The sequence below is a fragment of the Prinia subflava genome, chromosome 5 (genome assembly GCF_021018805.1).
Source record: "Prinia subflava isolate CZ2003 ecotype Zambia chromosome 5, Cam_Psub_1.2, whole genome shotgun sequence".
Classification (NCBI taxonomy): Eukaryota; Metazoa; Chordata; class Aves; order Passeriformes; family Cisticolidae; genus Prinia; species Prinia subflava.
In genome coordinates, this window is record NC_086251.1 from 3,648,169 (window position 1) to 3,671,725 (window position 23,557).

Here is a 23,557-nt window from a genome sequence, read left to right on the forward strand (position 1 = left end):
AAAGGATTCAAAAGAGGCTCTCACCCTTTTAGCTGCAGATCTTTATTCCAGGTTGGTGTCCCAGGAGAGAGAGTGATCCCGGGGGACAGGGGTCTTTTCTCAGGATTTCAGAGGGAGGGGCAAGCTGGCACACAGCCAATGGGGTCAGAAGGGGAAGGAAGGGTCAGACTACATGACAGGAGTTCCAGGGGTCCCTGAGGGAGAAGAAACCATTTCCCCAGGGAGATGTAACATCTCCTCCTTTTTTTGTTTAAAAAGATACAGAGAGAAATTCTCAAATTCTGTTTGACACGGAGTGTGGGTTTTCCCACCACTTATGGTTGGTAGGGAGACCAGATCGCTTTAGATTTGCCAACTCTATATGGTTGACTTCTGAGGTAGAAGATATGAGGCCATTAATAGCCTTGAAAATCAAACAGCGTAGGATCCCGAATGCTATGGTTACAAGGAAAAGGATAACAAAAAGTAACAAAATTGTTTTGACTACAGAAGTCCACCACCCAGTGAATCCCCAGCCCTTGAACAGTTCCTTGATCCAATCTTCTGATTCTTGCTTCACTTGTCCGATCATGTTGTTCATGCTTCGGAGGGCAGCATGGATGTTTGGAGCCTTTGAGGACAGATTCATGCAACAGAGTCCTTCAAATTCCTGGCATTCATGTCCATGCAACAGCAAAAGATAATCGATAGCAGCACGGTTCTGGATCGTGGCCTGTCTGGTAATCTCCTCGTCTTCTAGGAGGGAGCTGATGGCGATGGATGTTAAATTAGCTTGCTTGACCACCCAGCACTCTAGGTGGCCCAGTTCACCTAGAGCTTTGGCTGCTGCTACCCACGGAAGAAACAGGGATACAGCAACTCTTTTTGACTTTGCCCAATGAAAAATGTCTGAATTACAATTTGGGTCCAAATTGTCAGCACTCCTTTTTTGAATTTTGTCAGCCGATTTGTTTTTGTGTGTCCATTCACGAATTAAAGTTTGGTTGGGTGTCAACATGGACAATTGCCCTATGGTACATGGCCCTCCGAAAAGCCGGGATGGAATTCCTGCCCATGCCCAATCCCCACAAACCAAGAACAATCCTCTAGGGAGGCTTCTGGGTTTGGAGTGAGATGGGTTGTCTGGTGCAATGTGGCTTATATTATGACACCACCTCTTTGCAGTAAATTCTACCCGGAACTGCCTTATAAGGTGGTACTCGTCAGTGTTACGGGGTTTTGGGATGATGGAGAACTGGATGCAGTATGTGGCAGGGGAGGAACCCAATAGTTCTAACTCCTGGGGTTCATGAGCTACCCTGGGCAAACCCTGCACCCATTCCGCTAAGGGGTTCATGGCGAACACACCTTGCTTTTGGTGATCTTTGTGTGGTTGTGGGGTGTGTGCCTCTGGAATTTCGTTGGACCTGTATTTGTCCAAGCCTGCTGGAAATTCTCCAGCCTGCAAAGGAATTCCTACCAGACAGGTAGACATAGGATTCTTAGCTGCTGCAGTGGACAAACACATGTTTTCTTGCTGAAGTGTCTGTGCCAGGGTTACCCAGACGTTCTGACGTGGTTGAGGGATGATCCATGCAGCTGCCAGACTATTCAGCATTAGCAGGATGACAACTTGGATGGGGTTCATCATAGGGTTGAGTGGGAGGTAGGTTTTCTCTAGAAGGGAAAAATAAACATTTTTAAAACATGTTAAAAAGGTTCCTGTTTCTGCCAGAAGGAATCCACCTCTAGGGAGGTTCTTTCTCTTCCATCCGGCGGCGTCTTCTCTTTGAAGCATCAGTCACTTGCTTCTCATCCCCTTCTGCTGGAGCTGGATTTTTGGGGACAAAAGGTTTCACCCACTTCTGGGGAATCCACCGAGGGCCTGAGGGTGTAGCCACACATGCATAGCCACGACCCCAGGTCACCAGCTTATAGGGACCTCTGGTTTCCCAAGTTTCAGGATCCCTAATCAAAACCGGTGGACGCTGAGACAATTTAAACTGATTACCACTATTAAAATGACGTACCACAGGTGGACTCATGTTTTCAAATGAACAGTTCAGAAAATTGATGGTGAACATGGCTTTGCAGAGCTTCTGCTGTGGTATCATCCATGAAGCTGAGGAGTTCTGCCTAGCCAGAACCTGTTTGAGCGTCTGGTGTGCACGCTCGATCACAGCTTGACCTGTGGGGGAGTGAGGGATGCCAGTTTTATGCTCCACTCCCCACTGCTGGACAAATTCTAGGAACTCCTTGGACACATACCCTGGGCCGTTATCAGTTTTGATTGTTTTTGGAATTCCCAACACTGCAAAGGCTTGCACTAGGTGCTGCTTGGCATGTATGGATTTTCTCCTGTGTGGGCAGAGGCATACACTGCACCTGAATATGTGTCAATGCTCACATGAACATATTTGAGGCGACCAAAATTAGGAATGTGTGTGATGTCTGTTTGCCATACCTCACAGCTGCCCAGGCCCCTGGGGTTAACCCCCATGCCCATCAATGGCATGACCTGGAGCTGGCAGTTCGGACAGGTACCTACAATGGCTTGAGCCTGGCTCCGTGTTAGCTGGAATTGTCGGATCAGGGCTGGCACATTTTGATGGTAATGTTGGTGACTCAGTTTTGCCTGCTGGAAGACATCAGGGAGATGTGCCTTTTTAACTGGTGCAGCAAGGGAGTCTGCCTGGCGATTCCCCTCTGCGATCTCACCTGGCAAATCAGTGTGTGACCTCACATGCATCACGTAAAACGGCTGCTGTCGATGAGAAACCAAATAGATTAGCTTTGAAAGCAACCTGAAGAGATGTTCATTCTCTATTTCTTTGAGCACAGCCTGCTCCGCTCTGGACACTACTCCCGCCACATAGGCAGAGTCAGTTACCAAATTGATTGGTTCTGAGAACTTCTCAAAAGCTCTTACCACTGTGGCCAGTTCAGCCACTTGGGGGGATCCCTCCACAAACTCGACATCAGCTTCCCAATGCTGAGTCTGTGGGTTCCTCCAAGTCATCACCGACTTGTTGGAAGCCCCCGATGCGTCTGTGAAGACTGTGAGAGCTTTGAGTGGTCTCCGACTCCTTTTCTCATGAGGAATGAGGTGGAATTCCTCATTGAACACCTTGTGGGACGGGGCATGGACTGATATTTGTCCCCTGTAGCTGTCCAGAGATAATTGGAGACTGGCATTACTCTGCAGCAAATGCTCAAATATCTCTTTGGTCAATCTCTCAGGAGAGTTCTTTCCCTCCTCTGAAAGTCTGACCGGGAGGTGAATGCATGCAAAGTCACAACCTGCCAATTCACACAATCTTACCCTGGCCTTCCGAATCAGCTGCGCTATGAGCTCCTGTGGCTCTGTGATGGTCTTGGATCTTTGGTGGGAGAGGAAAACCCACTCTATTATCAAGAGTGAATCTCTCTCTTCCTCGATCCATTGAAAGATCAAACCATGCAGGTGTGGCAGTTTTCCTAGAACAATGAACTGGAAAGGCACCTTTGGCTCACACCGGTGAGCCTGTCTCTCTGACAAGGCTTTTTGTACCTTTTCGATTGCTGTCTTCGCCTCTGGGGTCAGCTCCCTGGGAGACGTCAGCTCCTTCTCCCCCTTCAATAAATTGAAGAGGGGTTCTAGATCTTGATTTGTGAGGCCTAGCCAGGGTCTTACCCAATTCAAAGACCCACACAGGGAGTGGAGATCTGCTAGAGTTTTTGGATTGCAACCAATTTCTAAGCTCTGTGGAACAACAGTCCTTGCACTGATTTGCAAGCCCAGGTATTTCCAAGGTGGCATCCTTTGAACCGTGTCCTCCTGTAATTGAAATCCAGCAGAGGTTAAAACTTTAACCACTAGGTCAAGCGTGTGTTGGAGTATAGAGTCATTGGGGCCACACACTAGCACATCATCCATGTAGTGAGGATGATGGCTTCTTTTCTCTGTGCGCATATTGGAGACAGTAATGAGGCTACATATTGTTGGCATATGAAAGGACTCGATTTGAGACCCTGGGGAAGGACCCTCCAGTGATAACGCTTCATTGGGGCCTGTCTATTGACAGTGGGAATTGAGAAGGCAAACCTAGGGGCATCTTCAGGGTGCAATGGAATTTGGAAAAAACAGTCCTTGATGTCTAAGACAGCCAATTTCCAATCTCGGGGGAGCATTGTTGGAGTGGGCATCCCTGGTTGGAGGGGTCCCATGTCTTCTACTATTTTATTAATTTCTCTTAGATCATGGAGCAACCTCCACTTGTCCTTTCCCGGTTTCTTTATTACAAAGATCGGGAAATTCCAGGGGCTCGTTGTCTCCACAATATGTCCCTGAGCCAATTGCTCTTCCACGAGTTTTTCCAGCGCCTTGAGCTTTTCTTTACTCAAAGGCCACTGTGCTACCCATCTGGGGGTGTTTTCCAACCACTTTAACTTCTGGGTAGGGCGCTCCACAGTGGCTACTTGCAAAAATCCTGGGGTGTTTTAGGAATGACCAATTGGACTCCCCACTGAGACATGGTGTCCCTCCCCCACAGTTGGGCTTTATAATCTGCTACGAAAGGACGGACATTCGCCACCTTTCCATCAGGTCCCTCAATTTGCACAACGTTTTTCGAAATTCTTGCCATTGTGATTCCTCCTATGCCCTGAAGTTTGCCTGCCACCGGCTGTAATTCCCAGTTCGAAGGCCACATGCTTTGTGGCAGAATAGTGATGTCCGCGCCCGTGTCAAGGACTCCTACCACTAGGAGGCGCTCCACCCCATACGTAATGTTGCACGTCATAGAGGGTTTAGGTTCCCCCACCACCTCTGTCCAGTAGACCTCTGGTGATTTACTGTCTGCTGTGATCTCTGTTGGAACCGGTATGGCTTGGGCAAGAATTTGCCCCGCTACCAGATAAAAGGGTGGGTGCATACAACGAGCCAACAACATGAGGCCTATTATTTTTCCCTTTATGGTCATGGGAGCTATCTCAATTTCCAAGGGTGTGTGTGCCGTGTCCCCAATAACAAAATACTCACTGTCCAATCCCATGTGGTAAACCGTCAGGTCCTGTGAGATGTTAGACAGGTCAACTGTTATAACCATCCACTCAGTAGATCTGAAATGGAAACTTTTGGTAGTTACAAGTCTAAAACGGCCTAGTGGCTGCCAAACCTTGTTAGTTGAGAATTTAGCATTTACATTTTTCTGCACCCCCACACCCCGTGACCTGCTCTCCCCCCCCTTTTTCTTTAAGAGAGAAGCTTTTGCCAATGTGAGTCCCGCTATATTTATATCTTTGCGCGTTGTAGTGTCAACAGCGGGCACGCGCTGTAAATTCAGTTTTTTTGTTTGTGGGATTTCTTCTGCTTTTGGGTCTGAGGGCAGGATCTGGCGAAGTGTCCTGGTTTCCTGCAGCGGAGGCAGATGATGCGCTGCAGCTGGTCTGGTGGCATCGGTTGCCTGCTTGGGTGTGGTCCTGCAGGGGCTGTATGCTGTGGGTGTGTTGGTCTAGGATGTCTTTCAGATGTGCAGAACATTTCTGCCCTTCTGGAACAAGCTTCTATCATCTGGGACAGAGTAGGTGGAGGGTCCAAGGGGAGACTGAGGATAATTCTACGACAGGTCTCATTAGCATTTCTTTGAGCCATCTCTTTGATCAGCTCTGCCTGCACCACGGGATCTGGTATTTGGTGTTCCACCTGTGTCCTCAGACGATCAACAAACTGTAAGAAATTCTCCGTAGCAAATTGTTTAACATTGACATAATTTCCTTTCCCTTCCCTTGATGGTAGCTGATAAAACATTTTCTCTGCTACAGTGCTAATCCTAAGTAAAATTGGTTTGGATAACACTTGGGTTTGTTTTTCGGGGCAAGCCCAGGCACCTTCACCACACAGATGTTCAAATGTAATATCATTATTCTCAGTGTCCTTAGCCATATTACGGTTTTGCTGAATCTCCTGTAAAATTGTTCTTAAAGCTCTTTTCCACATATTGTCCCACAGATCATACTCTGAGGGAGATAACAGACATCTGAATAAGTCTTTAATATCACTAGGAACCATTTCATTAGAATCAAATGTGGCTCTAAACATCCCTTTAAAGATGGGAGTGTCCCTCCCAAACTCACACTGTACCTTGCACAGCTCTTTCTTGTCTTGGTAGGAGAGTGGCTGGTATTGCCTAGAACCTTGCCTTCTACCTACATATGTAACAGGAGCAACAGAGAAAATGTGTTCATCTGCATGTGCCAAGGGACTGGGAACTGCTGCTAGTATCCCTGTGCCCGGGGACACTGAAGTTACAGCGTTTGCAGTCCCTTGTGGGTTGGGGAGGGGGGGGAGTGCTCTCTCCGTGCTGGCTGGGCAACCCAGGCTGTCCCCCTCCCCCCGCCGTGTGGCAATCATACCCCCCGCCGTGGCTGTGCGGGGAGGGGGGGCCGGCCCCCTCCGTGCCGCCGCAGCAGCCGGGAGGGAGGCAGGGGGAGGAGGGGTGGGGTGGGGCTGCCGGAGGCCAGCAGGGGTTGGCACAGGGGTATGGGGTAGGGGCAGGGGCAGGGGGAAGAAGGGGTTGTGGGAGGAAGCTCGGAGCACATGGCAGCCGCCATTGTTATCAGCCACGTGGAGAGGGACCCCCAGGGGCTCTGCAGCCTGGCAGGGGCCCCGGGCCGCCGCTGCATTCCCACCGAGATCAGTCGGAGAGAAACTGTCTTTGTTAAAAGGATCCCGGGACAAAGGTAAACCCGGATATAAAGGTGGATCAGAGAGAGGAGGACTTGGGGGAAGTTTTTGCTCCTGGCTGGGTTTGCTTAACTCTAGAAGATGTTTACGAGCTTGCAAAAATATTGGGATAAATACAGAAGCAACGTGATCATTATTTTGGACTTTATCTGTGATCACAGTACCCACGTGGTCCCAAAAGGAAACAGTATCCATCTCTAACAATTCAGCTTCAGTAAATTCATGTTCTAACCAGCGAACAAATTTTTTTTGCAGTCTTTTGGAAATTTTAACGTTAATTAAAAGGTCCTGGAGTTGTTTTAATACATTCTTTTGAGGAGCCGATAGCTGTATGCCCATGATTCGATATTACTGAATGCTATTTGCTCAAAATCCAGCCTCCAGTTGCTTCAGTCAGCTGTACGTAACCCCTCTGTCTCCTATAACCAGAGAGAACAGGCGGGGAAAACTCGGGGGCTGCGGTCACGTATTCGCGCCGTTTCTCCAGCCCCGGTGGCACCGGGGGGGTCCCCGCAGCCTTGCTTGGCTGATGGGATATCTGCCCGGGCCGGGGTTTCCCCGAAAAGCAGGGCTTCCTATGCGGAGCCGCTCCACGGGCCGGCGGGCCGCGGCAATCGGAAACGAAAGAAAAAAAAAGAACAAAAAATCCCAGCCGCTGGGTCCTAAAGTCACCCGCTGCTACTTGCAAAGGTAAAATTACGCCCTCCCAGTTTGCGGTACCAATCAAACGGAGGTCTTTACCTGGTCCGTGGTAGCATATGCTGAGTCAGGAGCAACTGAAAGTCCTGTCTGTAGCTCACTCGTGACTGGGCAAATTCACAAGCTACGAGCTTATCCCTACCCACCTATAGCAACAACATGTGGCCAAAGTGGCTAGGGTAATTGAACTTCCCAAAAAGCTTCTAAGACCCTGAAAGGTCTCCAGCTCCGCATGGGTTTCTATATTTAAACCCAGGTTGGGGGCCAATTGATAAATAACCCTCCTTATTCCCCTCAAGGGTCTAAACTAGCTCAGTCCTTCTCAGGCCTAGGAGGATTATATCAAGAGAGACAGGAAAAGGATTCAAAAGAGGCTCTCACCCTTTAGCTGCAGATCTTTATTCCAGGTTGGTGTCCCAGGAGAGAGAGCGATCCCAGGGGACAGGGGTCTTTTCTCAGGATTTCAGAGGGAGGGGCAAGCTGGCACACAGCCAATGGGGTCAGAAGGGGAAGGAAGGGTCAGACTACATGACAGGAGTTCCAGGGGTCCCTGAGGGAGAAGAAACCATTTCCCCAGGGGGATGTAACAGGATTGTACCTGATGTCCTGGATGGAGGAAAGCCTAGACCAGGAGCCAGCCATAATCCAGAACAGGCAAAAACCTAAAAGATCCAGAACACAGAAAAACCCAGATCACACTGTGCCTGGAACCTGGAGGGAGAGAAAAATCCAGCCTGAATCAGGGCCAGGAGGGAGCACGGGGGCAAAATGGGGCAAGATCACTTACGGAGCTTGGCATAGGGAAAAACCTGGTGGGAACAGGCACAGAGAAGGAGATATGGGAAAAAGCAGGCAGGATGGTGCACAAAGCCTGGCACGAGGGGAAAAAGCAGGGGGGATCTTGTTTGGAACCTGGCATGGATGTGTTTTCCATCACATCATGTGCAGAGCCCAGCATGGAGGAAATCCCAGAGCAGATCACACAGGAACAAACCCAGAGAGCAGGGCATGTGGAATCCAGAGGGGAAAAAGATGGACCAGAGTACACGTGGGATCTGGAATGAAGAAAATGCAGACAAACTCATGTGCAGAGTCTGGAATCAGGAAACCATGAACTGCATTGTGTGCAGAGTGCAGAATGTGGGCACAGAGGGCCCAGATTGCACACAGAGCCCAGAATCAGGAAAATGGACTGGAGCCCTCCTGCAGTCTGGAACCTGGGAAAGCACAGACTGGATGATGCATTGCACAGAATTAGGAAAATGTGGATGGGATCACATGTGGACTCAGGAATTGGGGAAACACAGACTGGACTGCACACACAGACTGGCATGTGGAAAAATGTGGAGGGGAGGGAATGTAGTCCCCAATCAGGAAAACATGGACGGGATCACACAGTCCAGCCCACAGTGTGGGAAAACCCACTGGTCACAAGAAACCAAAAATCCCAGGCAAAGGCCGCAGGGCAAGGGGCAGCTGAAGGGCCAGGATCAAAGGCAGTGTCTGTGTGCAGCAGGCACTCAGAGTGGGCTCTCAGCGTGTGCAGCCTGAGCAGGTGCTTGGCCTGCACAGGGGCTGTGGTCCATGCTTGGTGTGCACTTGTGCCATGTGCATGGGATTGCCATGTTCAGGAAATCTGACTGCAGTTTGGGGTCTGGACACAAAACTAAGCCCCTCTTCATATTTTGAACTCTCTTTGCATTCCAGTCTCTTGACCACATCCTCCACTCACTGCCCTGTCAGCCCGAGACAAAGATCCTGTGTCTGTCCTACACCTAAACACAGAACTGGACTGGCTGCCTGTCACTGACAGTGCCAGGCCTGAAAGTCAAGATTCAGGTCAGACACCAAGGTCAAAGGAAAAGGTCAGAGGTCACAGCAGTCAGGGTAAGTGTCACAGTCAGAGGGCAGCAGTCAGGGTCAATGTCACAGCACAGGTCAGCAGTCAGGGTCAATGTCACAGTGAGAGGGCAGCAGTCAGGGTCGCTGTCACAGTCAGAGGTCACAGCAGTCAGGGTCAGTGTCACAGTCAGAGGTCACAGCAGTCAGGGTCAGTGTCACAGAGGTCACAGCAGTCAGGGTCAATGTCACAGCACAGGTCAGCAGGCAGCAGTCAGGGTCAGTGTCACAGCACAGGTCAGCAGTCAGGGTCACTGTCACAGTCAGAGGTCAGCAGTCAGGGTGACAGGAATGCAGGTCCTCACTGTGTGCCCCGTGTGTGGCAGGTGTGGGGACAGGGCAGGGCTGTGGCCTGGCTCTGCACTTGGGGGGTTCATGGACCCACCCAGCCCAGGATCAGTGCCCCTGGCAGAGCCCTCCCACAGCAGCTCCTGCACGCTCAGGATGCCACAGCCGTGGGGGGATGCTGAGGCCATTTCTATGGGTTATAGGTCTTAAAGGTCTAAGAACATTTTAAGGTCTTAAACAAAGTCGTTTATTATATGAAAGCATGTATCTGAAGGTGCCAGAGTCCTAAATGAGCGGTGTTACAGTCTTACAATCGGTTACAAACATCAAGTCTTAGCAAGCAAATTCCAGTAAAGCAACAATTCAAACACAGAATGGAACATAACAGCCTTCAGGTAAAAACAACCTCCACTCTCCTGACCCCAAGCAGGGTTTCCGGCCATGGGGTCGCAATAACAGAAAGGGATCACGAGATCACAAATCCCAGACAGGGGTCCCGGCCGCGGGGATCACAGCAACAGAAAAGGTCCCGAGATCCAGAACCCGCACAGAGTCCCCAACCGCAGGACAGTGATGGCACTGAGGGATCCCAAACCCGGCAGAGTTCCCAACCGCAGGACGGCGATGGCAGTGAGGGATCCCAAACCCGGCAGAGTCCCCGGCCACGGGACTGCAGTGACGGGAAGGGGGTCCTAAGGTCCCAAATTCCATGCACAGTTCCCGACTGCAGGGATCACAGGGACAGGAAGGGGGTCCTGGGGTCCTGAATTCCAAACACAGCCCTGGCCACGGGGGTCGCAGAGCCAAGAAGGGGTCCCGGGGTCCCGGACCCTCGCAGAGTCCCCGGCAGCCCCGAACAGAGTTCCAGGCAAGCGCCCAGGGGGAAAGGGAAGGGACGGGACCCCGGGGCCCTGATCCCAGCGACAAAGGCTGCAATAGATGGTACCTTTAGAATCCCATTCCGCTCCCTGGCAGGGCTCCTTCCCCAGGCTGCACAAGGTGGAGGGTGGATCCATAGATCGGGTTGATCAATCGATACCTTCACTTCCAACCCAGAGGCTTTTTATCCCTAAGTTACAAATGCGTATTCACATCTTTACCTACACACTACCCAATCTAGGTGCAATTCCCTAAGTTCGTAAAACTACAAAAAACTACAAAAAGCAGCATCAAAAACCTACACATAAGGCACATCTTTCAGTGCAAAAACTCCATCTTACTGGCTTAAAAGTTCTATCTTATTGTGCGTAAAAATTCTATCTTGTTATGTGAAAAACTCTGTCTTAACACCCATAAAAATCTTGATCTTATTTGTGCAAAATTCATACCAAAAATCATAAACAGTACTCTACTCTATTTTTGTTGTGTCTAAACTCTATCACTAGGCCTGAAGCTCTGTACTTCTACACTAACAACTCGGCACTTAGGGCATGTGAAGCTTAAAACTGAGGCTTAGATTTCTGCTTTATGCATATATGGCTTTATATATTCTAATTTTCCTCAAGGTTTTAATTCAATCCCCTCACATTTCACTCTCTGGGGAGGATCCATGGAAACATGGACTCCAACAGGGGGACACCTTCAGAACCCCCTGGCTTTGGGCACAGACAGCTCCTCAAGGACACAGCCAGGATCAGGAATGGCCACGGCCACTCCAAACTCTCACTGTGTCTCATGTGGGGGCAAGGTCTAATGGCTCCAGGGTCCAGAGAAGGACACTGCAGGAAGCACAGGACGTGTTCCTGCACCCACAGGGAGAGGTTGCCCCCATTCCAGAGGGAGCCAAACAGCTCCATGTGGGGGGAACTCTGACCTGTGGGACAGGAGGGTGTTGGAAAAACAACAGCAGATAAAATGCAGGCAGAGCAGAGGAGGGCAGCGCCTCCAGCCCCAAAGCCAAATGTGAAAAGCCTGTGAAAGGCTGGGCTGGTGCCTTGCTTCTTCCACACCAGCCCCTCCTCATCCACAGGGCACATCCAGGAGTGCCTGGATGTGCCAGGAGGAGCAGGGCCTCAGGCCAGGTGTACTCCATGCTGAGGTGACACCTGCACCTCAGGGGCTCAGGGCATTTAGGCTCAGCCTGGAGGAGAGACTCCCACTGGAGAGTCAGTGAGAGCTGCTGCTGGGTTTCCCTGAGCTGCCTTGTTCCATTTGGGTTCTGTGCAAAAAACAGTGAAAAATTATTTTCTGGCAGAATTTTCCAAGCAAATCCATAACAAAAGCATGACCTTGCTCATCTTGCTGGGAATCCTTTTTCTCAGAGTGCCTCTGTACCTGAGGACTCCGGGGTGTTCCAATGTGACAATAGATGGAAAAACCTGTGATGTGCAAAGCACCCAGGGGGGTTCTCTGACAGCATTGTGGAAGAAAAAGAAATTGTTCAACTGTTTATTGCACAACACAAAAATAACTAAACCAGCTCTGGGAAACCCAACCACACTCTCTTTAAAACTGCACTGGGAACCTCCTTCAGGCTGAGCCTGAAACACCCACTCCAATTAACCAGTGTGCACTTGGACTGCTTTGTGTGGAAGGGGCAGTGCAGTTCCTGTGCCCTCATGTACAGAGGAGGAAACCAAAAACCAGTTCTGCTCCATAAACCAAATACAAAAAAAAATAGAAGAAATGATATCATGCACTAGAAAATATCTGACTGCCTGTGAATGCAGTGTCCCAGAACTTAAATATTCATTAAGAAAAGCAAACACACCTAATATGCACAAAAGCACCAAGCATTAGACAAACCTGTCCACACAAGTGTCATTCTGCAAAATGGTTTCCCCCAGTCTCTTGGCCTCATCCCAAGCCCTTCTCCATCCTCAGGGTCACTGCACTCACTCCAGGGTACCTGGCAAAAAAAGGAGCAAGTGGAGGCTTTGTGGCTTCCCTGGCCTCTTCTCTCTCTGCCAATCCAGGGCAAATCAGAGCCCCCAAGGGAGGCACAGATGCACCTGCAAGGGCAAGGACAGTTCTGTGTGCACAGAATCCCCATGGCAATATTCAAACCCCAGCAGCATTTCCCAATCCAGGCAGGCAGAACGCAGCATCGACCCACGGTGCCCATTCCCATCACATCCCTGCAGTGCAGCTGTGCTGGCCCCAGAGCAGATATCCACGTCTGCCATGAACTGCCAGGGATGAGAACACAGCAGCAGGGCTTTTTTACCCAAAGAAGGATAAAGGGAAAATACAAACATCAGCTGGGTGGGTTTTTTACAGGTGGTTGTTACTCCCCCACAAAGGACAGAGCCATTCAGGTTCTTGTTCACCAATTCCTGGGGGGGACTGCTTTCCCTGTGTTTAAATAACAGACCCCAAATTCAGCAATTTTGTCATTTACTGGGGCTCAAAGCAACAAGTTACAAAAGGATAAGCTCATCACTGCACCTCACTGCACCTACGAGCAGCAGCTTTTGCTCCAGTCAGAGAGGAGGAGAAGGAAGTGAGAAAGTGAAACATGAATGGAAAACAACATGGGGGCACCAAGGCCAATGGAAAAAGGGGGAAGAAGAGCTCTGAACATCACAGCTGAGATTGCTCTGCAAGCTGCAGTGAGGACTGTGGTGAAACAAACTGTGGCCCTGGAATGAATCAAGTCCACGGGGGATGCAGAGATCCACTCACAGCCCATGGGAAAAGGGCTCATGCCAGAGGGAGTGAAAGACAGAGAAAGCTTTGATCCAGTGGGAGATCCAAAGAGAGAGAAGAGAGAGGGCCCCTGCTTGCAGAGTTAAGAGAGCCCTTGCTTCCAAACTAGAGCAATCCATCCTTAAACAACTGCACCCTGCAGCCAAGGAACCCATGCCACAACAACTCTGGGAAGACTCTCTACCCATAGGAGGGACCCCATGTCACAGCAGAGAAAAAACTCCTCTCCCTGAGCAAACAGAAGAAAATCTCCAGTCATGAACTGACCAATTTCCCCAGAGCCTGTCTCCCTGCACTCTTGGTACGAAAGAGGGAGGGGCTGGGGTGAAAGAAAAAAAGGTGGTTTAAAGGCTTCATTTACTTCTCCCTACCATTCTCTAACTGTTAGCAATAAATTAACCTTATACCTTTAAATTGGAATCTGTTTTGCCCTTAGAGTGTATTTCTCCCAGTTCTGAACTCGTGAGCTCTTCATTAATTCCCCCCCTTTCCTCTGCCCAACGCTGGCAGCAGAGCGAGTGAACGACTCCTGTGGGTGCTGGGTTTGGCCAACTGCCTGCAGGGACTGAGACCCAGCCCCAGGGACCCCCCCTAAGGCTGCCCCAGCCTGCAGAGCCCCAGCTGGGGAGCCCCTGTCCCAGCCCAGCACTGAGAGCCCCTCCCAGAACTGGGAATTCTCACGGGTGCGTCCACCCTCAGGCAAAGAGGCTCCCCCTCGGCTGGGACAGGGCCCAGCTGGCACCCCTGGGTGCCATCCACAGGCTCCCAGCACTGCCAGGGCGGGAACAGCTGGGCTCAGCCCCTCCTGGCTTCCTCCCAGAGCCTGGCCAGGGCTCAGGGAGCAACCCAGGAGCTGCCTTGGACCACGGAGCTCCCAAGCAACGGCAGGGCTCTCATCTCATGGCCTTGTGCAGCTTCTCAGCACAGAAAGGTCAACCCATGTTTCATTAATGAGCAGACACCTAGATCCTAAGACTAACGATCCTGTGTTTTTCTTAAAGAAGCTGATACAAATGTAACATTTCGTTGAAAGGTTCATCAAGAGCTCAGCTTTGGCTCAGGGCCTGTTGTTCAGGCCTTTGTACATGACCATTACACATCCACAGCAATGCAAGAGCTTCCCTAGAGCTCCACAAGAGTGGCCCAAGCCCCTCACACACAAGTACATGAAATTTCCCCAGTGCACCAATGGAAACATCAACAGGTTTCATTTTATTTCATTCTTTAGTCACCAACTAATCCAATTACCTACTGTGCACTTGGACTGCTTGTTGTGGAAGGGTCCATGCAGGTCCTGTGCATTCCTAGTGCAAAGCATGAACTAATGCTGTGACAGAGAAATGAAACAGAAAAACCCAGCAGACAGGAGATCCCATAGCCCAGAAGGTGTTTGGTGCTTTTGAATGGAGTGCCCCAGAAATCCATCACCCACCAAAAACAGGGAACACAACCAAGGGGGACAAAAGCACCCAATATTACATAAACCTTTCAGCAGAAGTGTCACTCTGGAAAGTGCTTTCTCCAAGTCTCTTCAACTCAGCCCCAGGCTCTCTCCATCCTCAGAGATCACTGCCCTCACTGCAGGGTGCCTGGCAGGAAAAAGGAGCACGTGGCTGCCCTGGGATCTTTTCTCCTTTGCCTGCCTCGGGCAGTGAGACTGGGAAATGCTCTCTGGGAACCCAGGACAGACCACAGTCCAGGCGGGGCGCCCCGAGCCCAGAGCCTCTGAGTCTCACCTGCCAGGGGAGGGACGCTCACCTGTCCAGGATCTCCAGGGCAATATTACAACCACAGCCGCAGCCTTGGCCAGTCCAGGCATGCAGAACACAGCACCGACCCAGATCTCTCCCTCCAGCACAGGATGGAGCAACTTCCCAAGACAGGAAGGGCTGCTGGGAAGGGCAGGACAGCTCTGCCCTGGGACAGAAGCAGAGCAGGAACCCAGGAGTTTGTTACAGCCCTGCAGCACAGCCAGAGCAGCTCTCCAGGCTGGAATGCTACCCAGTGCCCACCACATCCCTAAAAACCACCCAGCACACACCCCACAACAGCTGGAGCACAGATCCAAGCCTGCCCTGCAACTGCCAGAGACAAGAACAGCTTCAGGTCATTTCTTCCCTGAAAAGAAAGTGAAAACACCAACATCAGCTTGCTGTTGTGGAGGAGGCTTGAGCTACCAAGTGTCACACCAGATCTCAGCACACCTTGGAAACTTTCATTCCCATTCAAGTTGAAAAACTGCCCAGAAAAATCACCTCAACCAAAGCTGTCATTTGAGGGAAATGAACTTATTTCTTCCATCTTGCTGGTACAGTTTTGTGCAGTTTGTACTTCCTAAACTACTTCTAAAATTCTACCAAATCTATTCTGTTCCTTTATTTACATTGTCATTATTAGATGAAAAAAATTACCTGTTTTTGAGGCTTATACCCAATTCAGTTGACATTTTCCTTTGCAGAGTTTTTGAAATAAGCCTCTGCTTTGCCTCCCACGAGGGGTTGAGTGTTGGGACCACGACTTCACTTTCTTCCCCCTCTGTATTTCAGAAGAACATGAAATTTCAAGAGGCCAATATGAAAATTCATTTAAAACTCTGAGATACAGAGACAGAAGAGACAAAGGCTGTGTCTGATGGGGAAATGCTGGACTTGTGCAGATCAGCAATAGCACAGCTGATGTTGCAGGGCAATACCCATCAATGCATTCACCTGTATGAGGAAAGGCCACAGATTTCCCAGTCTCTGCCTCAGCCCAGGGGCTCCACAGCCAGCAGGGCACAATCACCAGGAACCTGCGTGTCTGCCAGGGCTGCCAGCCTCATCCAGGCTGGGAGCTTTGGGGCACAAAGCAGCTCAGCAGGGCACACACACCTGCAGGGACATCCAGTTTCAGGGGCAGGAAGATGAATTCCATTGCTCAGACAAGGACCTGGCACATGTTGGCAGCAGCACAGCAGCTACAGAGCTCTAAATGTTCCCAGGGAAAGGAACAGGAGGCTGCCAGCTGCAGCAAGGGCTGTTTGCTCTATGGCAGGAGGGGGCTCTGAACCAGAACTAGAACAACACCCCTCAAATTCCAGCATGCCCAGAGCTTTGTTCATTGGACCAAGAAACTCTGAGCTAGATGGAAACATGGATTTTCCTGCTGCACTGGGACCAAACATCAGGAGGGGAGAAGATCCCAGATAGGTTTCCCCAGCCCAGCTTCAGGCTCCTCTCCAAGGCCTCCCAGGGTTCCCAGTGCAGAAGAGAAGCAGCACCAGCCAGCAGCTCCTCACTCAGGGAGGTCCTATGGCATTTCCAGCAGTACCTCAGGGCCTGGAGCAAGCACACCAAAGGGAATACCAGGCCTAAAATATTAAATCCTTGCAATTTTGTTTTGCCAGGGGCCAGGGCCAGCAGCAGCAAGGACACAGAGAGCAGCTGCAGGAATTGAGTGTCATTTACCAGAGCTCAAAGCAGCATAGAACTCCAAACAGACAAGCTCTGCCATGCCCTCATCACTGCTACCAAAGACACCAGCCCTGCAGGGACTGAGACCCAGCCCCAGGGACCCCCCTAAGGCTGCTCCACCCTGCAGAGCCCCAGCTGGGGAGCCCCTGTCCCAACCCAGCACTGAGAGCCCCTCCCAGAACTGGGAATTCCCACGGGTGCGTCCACCCGCAGGCAAAGAGGCTCCCCCTGGGCTGGGACAGGGCCCAGCTGGCACCCCTGGGTGCCATCCACAGGCTCCCAGCACTGCCAGGGTGGGAACAGCTGGGCTCAGCCTCTCCTGGCTTCCTCCCAGAGCCTGGCCAGGGCTCAGGGAGCAACCCAGGAGCTGCCTTGGACCATGGAGCTCCCAGCAAGAGCAGGGCTCTCATCTCATGGCCTTCTCCAGCTTCCCAACACAGAAAGGTCAGTCTGTGTTTGTTAATGAGCAGACACCCAGAGCCCACTAGTGATCCTGTGTCTTTTGTTAATGAGGGGATACAAACACAGCAGTGGTTGGAAGGTTTGGCTCAGGGCCTGTTGTTCAGCCCTGAGCAATCCCCTCAGCAGAACCAGGACAGAAGAGCCCAACCCCTCCAGACTCCCAGAGCACCTCCTGTGCCTTAGCACTCACCTTGGGCCTTGTCTGGAAGGTCGGGACAATCCCAGGGACACAAATCCAGGCTCCTCCTGCTCCTTGGAGGAGGGCCAAAAGGGCACTCACCTGTCCCAACACAACAGCAAGAACAGGATGCCCTTCCTTGGCAAAACTCAAGCTGCTAAAAAGCCAGGAACACAAGACAGTCCTGACTTTCCACTGAAGGATCCTGACCCAGCTCTACCGACAAATGGCAACTCCAGACAGGAATCTACAAGGCCTTGAGAAATCCAAACATATCCCCAGATGTTTTCCTGCTTGTGTCCTTCAGCTCTGCACTCACCTTTCAGAGTCTCCTGCCACGTGTTTGCAGATGCTTTGCCTCAATCCAAAATATTCACATCACCTTATTTCTAGGTTCCAACAAGTCTTATCCCATCACCTTGTTCTTATGTTCCATGTGAGGGTTTCATGTCAAACAAGCTGTTTTCCCATTCAGATCCTTTCCTAGGCTGTAACAAGACCAGGATCTCACAGGTACTCACAGAAACTCTGCCAACACCATTTGCTGCTTCTCTCTCTGCCAGGGTCCCAGGAAATTCTGTGTCAGTTCTTGTCCCACACGTGCCAGGGGCCTGGAGAGACAAAGGCACAATTATTACTGTTAATTATGGCCACAGGCTTTGGGCTCAGTGTTGGGTTCAGCCTTCTGGGAACAGAAGCAGACACTGCTCACCCTGCTGGAGCTGATTTCTCCATTCCTGCTCTGCTCTCACAAACCCTTCACACCTCTCTGCAAAACTCAGCTCTGCTGCATACCTACAAGACAGCAGCAGTTTAACCACAGGTGATTCCTACCAGCACACATTTCCTGGGGTGTTTCCAAAGCAATCCCAGTGCTCATTTCACATCTCCACAAGTGTGTGCCCACGTACACAACAGCAGCGGATTTTCAGTGCACCCACAGAAACACAAACAGATTTCACACATTGTTCTTCACACAACAACTGATCCAATTCACCACTGTGCACTGGGACTGCTTCTTGTGGGAGGGTCAGCAGAGGTTCTGCATCTTCAAACACAGAGCGTGGAAACAGAAACCAACTTGGCTCCACAAAATGAAATAAAACATGAAGAGAAGTCACAAGCAGTTAGATCATGTCATAGAAAACACTGATTTGCTCTGAACATAGTGCCCGAGAACTCCAACATCCACTGAAAACAGAAAACACACTCACGATGGGCTCAAGTACCAAACATTAGACAAACCTTTCAGCACAAGTGTGAGTCTGGAAAACGCTTTCTCCAAGTCTCTCTGTGCCATGCCAGGCTCCTCTCCAACCTCAGGGGTCACAGCTCTCACCCCAGGGCCCTTGGAGCAAAGAGAGAAAATAAACACAGGCTTGTTATTTTACAGGTGGTTGTTACACCCCAGGAAAGGCAGAGGGACTGAGGTTCTTTTAACAAATCTCTTTAGGGGGGCTCAGAGTGCAGGACTGGATGAACCCTGTTTGCAAATCCATCCATGGATAAATCCACAGGGTTCATTTCAAACCATTCGGTTTCAAGGGAAAGCAGCCATGCAGCCACTGGGTTCTCACTGTCTCTTGGAATACAGCACTATGAAAGCATGGAATTGTGACTTAAGGAAACATAGAAGGGCAAAGAAAGTTCTCCAGCTGGGCAGGCTGTGTCAGGCAGGGCCATGGGCAGGAGAAGAGGCTCCAGCTCCTGGCAGGATTTGCCTCTCAACCCTTCCAGCCCCACCTGCAGCCCCAGGCAGTGAGAGCTCCCCCCTGTCTCAGGCAGAGCGGCCATTCCCACACAAACCTCCTCCTTCCAGGAATGCCCCCGGGGCCAGGCCCTCCACAAGTGGCCTTTGTCTGGAGCCAGTGCCCATCCACAGCCCAGGGGCTCCAGGGCTTTGGCCGAGCGCTGCAGCAGCCTGGAACAGCCTGGAGAGAACCACGGGAGCCTGTGGAAGCCAGGAGTGCAGGAGCTGCCCTGTGCCAGCCCTGCCTCCCCTGCCAGCAGCAGGGCAGGGGCAGCCCTCAGCCCCCAGGGCACCCTGCCAAGGGCAAACGCCTGCACCCAGCTGGGGACAGACGTGGCACAGCCTGGACACGCTCCAGTGGGGCCTGCAGGGGGACAAAGGGACAGCACCAAACCAGACTCCAGCAGGGACTCGCAGCAGCTCTCCCAGCACCATCGGCTGCTTCTCTCTCTGCCAGGAGGCCAAAAGGTTCTGGGTCCCTTCTTTGTCCCCTGCCTGCCAGGGGCCTTGAGCAGACAAGGCTCTGTTCATATTCTGAGCAGGAGCTGAAACAACAGAGAGGCACAAAATGGGACAAAATCCTCTGCCCCCATCCTCTGTATGCCCAAACCAGGAAAAGCAACAGAACTCAGCAGTTCTGTAGGAGGGCAAAATTCCAGGTGTACTTTCAGCTAAAGCAGAGGAATGGCTTCTTCTTCCCACCCTTCGGGAAAAGCCATGGAAACAGGAGATCCAACACACCAAAGCAGCTCAGGGGACATGGCAGGTTTTCTCCCAGTGCCCCTGGCAGACACAAGAGACAGGCCCTTCCCACCCCGCAGCACACTGCTCTCACTGCACATCCCCTGACCCACACCCACCCAGCCCTTCCACAGCCAGAGCCCAGCACCATTCCCAACTGGCTGCCTCACACACAACAGGATTTTCCAGCTGCTGCCACCTTGGAACACCTGGGAGTCCTCAGGCACTGAGGGACTTGGAGCAGAAACATCTCAGCAATAGAAGAAGGGGAACTCTGCTTCAGCATTTTCTTGCCAAATCCTGGAAGAAACTCATTTTCAACTGGTTATTGCATGAAAGCAAAATTAAATAAACCAGCCCAGGGAAACCCAACAGCAGCTATCACAAACTCCATGGGGAATCTCCTTCAGGCTGAGCCTAAATCACCTGTGTCCACAGGGATGGAAAAGAAAACCCCAAATAAATGAGTGCCCCCTCCAGCAGTGCAGGAAGAACAAAGACACACAGGACAGCACAGATGCAAACAGCTGTGGGAACAGCTCCCTCAAGTCACCACACTACAGCCCTGCTTTCCTACAAGACCTAAAGAGAAGCAGAAATTTCATCTCAAACTTACAGGATCACATTTCTGTAAATATTCCATGCAGCAAAGTTCCCAGGAAGTTTATTGGACAGAAGAAGTGCTTGGCCAGTGGGCAGGAGCAGCAGCAAGGACGCAGAGAGCAGCTGCAGGAATTGAGTGTCATTTACCAGAGCTCAAAGCAGCACAGAACTCCAAACAGACAAGCTCTGCCATGCCCTCATCACTGCTACCAGAGACTCCAGCCCTACAGGGACTGAGAGCCAGCCCCAGGGACCCCCTAAGGCTGCCCCAGCCTGCAGAGCCCCAGCTGGGGAGCCCCTGTCCCAGCCCAGCACTGAGAGCCCCTCCCAGAACTGGGAATTCCCACGGGTGCGTCCACCCGCAGGCAAAGAGGCTCCCCCTGGGCTGGGACAGGGCCCAGCTGGCACCCCTGGGTGCCATCCACAGGCTCCCAGCACTGCCAGGGTGGGAACAGCTGGGCTCAGCCCCTCCTGGCTTCCTCCCAGAGCCTGGCCAGGGCTCAGGGAGCAACCCAGGAGCTGCCTTGGACCATGGAGCTCCCAGCAAGAGCAGGGCTCTCATCTCATGGCCTTCTCCAGCTTCCCAACACAGAAAGGTCAATACTTTCCAAATCCATTTGCTGCTTCTCTCTCTCTGTCAGGGTCCCAACAACTTCTGCCTCAGCTCCTGCCCTGCCCTTTCAAGTGACCTCCAGAGGAAAAAGGTACAATTATTGCCATTCATTACAGCCACAGACTTTACCTTCTCTACTGGGTTTAGACCTCTGCAAAGAGAAGCAGACAAAGCTCGACCTGCTGGGGCTGATTTGTGCATTCCCTGCTCTGCTCTCACAAACCCTTCAACCACTCTGCCCAGCCTGCAGATCCACAAGAGAGCAGCAGTTCAGCCACAGTCCCTTCTCCTAACACACATTTTCCATTACGGATCCAGAGCAATCCCAGTGCTCATTTTACATTTCCCAAGTGTGGCCCCAGTCCCTGTACACAAGCTCACCAAACTCCCACAGTGTGCTGAGAGAGAACCTACAGGACAGTCAGTGTGTGTCCTGAAGGGCAAAGTGAAAGAACAAAACCCAGCCCTGCTCTGTGAAAATAAACAAAGAAAACTGAAAGAAATTATTCCACAGAATAGAATATCCATACCTTGAACCCAGGCAAGTATTGAACTGCAGGAGGGCTCCACCTGGTAGAGGAATGCTGACCAAGCCAACACAGAGCACAGAACCAGGGGCTGCCTGAACACCTCCAGGTGAGTGTGCTGCTGTGCAGGTAAACCAGCAGGAGGAATTAACTCTGCACAAACACACCGTGAGAAATTCCAAGGCAGAGCTACAATGTAGCAGGAAGATGACAATAAAGGCAATGGCACAGAAACACTGCCTTAAACCAGCCAGGTACGACCTGACAGCTGCTGGGCAGGGCAGGGGCAGTGCCATGGAATGGTGGCAGGGATGGAAGCGGCCTTGGGAAAGCAGGGAACCTGTGCAAAGCTCTGCTCCTTCTCAGGAGGGCCAGTGGGGTCACTGAGAGCTCCTGTCCTCGGGGCATCCAGCAGGGACATCAGGGTGTCCCCAGCCCCAGCTCACACCCCAGGCACAGGTGTCCCTGTACAGTCCAGGCAGGAATGTTGGTGCCTCCCCCAGGACAGGGAATTCCACAGGGGCTGATCCCATTCTGGAGTTATTCTGGGCAGTCCTTGGCAGCCCATGGGCAGAGATGGCCCCTCAGGGTGGGCGGTGCTGCTGCTCCCCTGGGGAGAGTTCCCAGGCTGGAGTCACGGCAGAGATAAAGAAACACGGCTGCAGCCCCTGCACAGCTGAGCAGAAGGCAACGCAGATGGGGAGAAGACACACTTTAATTACAGCCCCTGCTGGAACCCAGGACAGTCAGGAAAACTTCAGCTGCACAAAATAACTCACATTTCCCAAAAGCCGCCTCTGCTTCCCCTGACTGCTCTTTCTGCATTTCACAGTGATTTCCACAGGAGTTTTACCATTAAACTTACTACATAAATCAGCAAACAAGAACCTCAAAAGGCTACTTTTCTTGTTGTGTTTCCAAATTAAAAGCTGATAAAGAGGCTCAGCATCACATACAGTGCAGCTGCTTTTCTGTATTATTCACAGTGTGGCCACCTCACAGTGCTCAGTCACCTTTCCCTGCAGGGTTTTCAGTCCAGAACTTCCATCCCTCAGGAGGAGCCTGAATTCACTAAAGCACCCCCATGGCCCCTGCCCCAAGCAGGGACACAGCAACACCCCCTGGAAAGGGAACAAAACTTCACAGCTCCTGTGCCAAACCCTGAGCCTGGCCACAACCACAGGCACAACAAAAACTTACAGGCTGGAGAAATTAAGGCAAGAAAAACTCTGTACCTCCCCTTCCCTGCCCAGCCTGCTCCAATTCTACACTGCAAGTATGAGTTGGGGTTTTAACTGTAGAAACGTGGAGACCTGACATAATTCTTGTTTCTAAAGGAGCTTCCCAAAGCAATTATCTGTCCCAGCAGAGAGCAAAACCCTCTGCATTCTACCAGAACCACAGGAAACCTGAACGAAGGGCAGAAACTGATTCAGAAAATACAAAAAGCACTATTTCAGCCCTAGAAAGGTCAGGAAGAAACCAAATTAAAGCAATTGTTGCCTCCTAACTCCTCCTTGAGGAAGAGCCTGGAAGTCTGAGGCACATCCTGGGAGAGCCAGAGAGCAACAGCCCCTCAGCGCCAACACAGCTTCAACTGGGGCCACCTAACACTTGCTCTCTGCCACACGACAGACTTAAACATAATATTAATTTCAACACAGTTAAAACAACTGAATTAAAACACGCACTCACCCCACTAAAAGAGCCCAGAGGAGGCAAACACCAGCACAGCCCAAACCCACAGTGCCAAACACTGACTGCCCTCAGGCTCCAGCCCTTATAACCCCGCCCGGCCCGTGATTGGCCGGTGCGTGAGGCGCTCGCAGCGCTGATTGGGCAGTGGACGCAGGGCCCGCCCCGCCACTCTCTGTTCCACAGCCGGGATTCTGCCCTGGGACAGCCGCGATTAAACAACGCTGCAGCCCCATTGCTGCCAGGGGCTCGTCACACACACGGAGCAGTTCCTGTCCCTCCCTTTAATTTGGGCTGTC

The 23,557-nt window shown here is 51.4% G+C and overlaps 1 protein-coding gene across 23 annotated transcripts; it reads right to left on the bottom strand.

Moving 5' to 3' along the window:
* Positions 1–23,313, bottom strand: LOC134550779 (uncharacterized). Of its 23 annotated transcripts, XM_063397583.1 has the most exons (18): positions 19,136–21,536; positions 18,575–18,677; positions 18,042–18,124; positions 17,851–17,940; positions 17,342–17,431; positions 15,946–16,107; positions 15,649–15,772; positions 15,279–15,355; positions 14,996–15,154; positions 14,723–14,826; positions 12,335–12,437; positions 10,536–10,658; positions 8,315–8,457; positions 8,001–8,064; positions 7,784–7,882; positions 6,101–6,165; positions 5,000–5,079; positions 1–1,656 (listed from the first exon to the last, which is right to left on the bottom strand). In XM_063397583.1, the coding sequence occupies exons 17-18, from the start codon at positions 5,064–5,066 to the stop codon at positions 275–277; spliced, it is 1,449 nt and encodes a 482-aa protein (XP_063253653.1). In that variant the 5' UTR covers positions 5,067–5,079; positions 6,101–6,165; positions 7,784–7,882; positions 8,001–8,064; positions 8,315–8,457; positions 10,536–10,658; positions 12,335–12,437; positions 14,723–14,826; positions 14,996–15,154; positions 15,279–15,355; positions 15,649–15,772; positions 15,946–16,107; positions 17,342–17,431; positions 17,851–17,940; positions 18,042–18,124; positions 18,575–18,677; positions 19,136–21,536; the 3' UTR covers positions 1–274. The 23 variants fall into 23 exon arrangements, with proteins under 23 accessions (XP_063253653.1, XP_063253640.1, XP_063253637.1 ...); XM_063397570.1 differs by lacking the exons at positions 6,101–6,165; positions 7,784–7,882; positions 8,315–8,457 and adding an exon at positions 23,259–23,313 and having other exon boundaries at positions 19,136–19,624; positions 20,020–20,120; XM_063397567.1 differs by lacking the exons at positions 6,101–6,165; positions 7,784–7,882; positions 8,315–8,457 and having other exon boundaries at positions 19,136–19,624; positions 20,020–20,120; positions 20,437–21,536.
* Between the last annotated feature and the right edge of the window lie 244 nt (positions 23,314–23,557).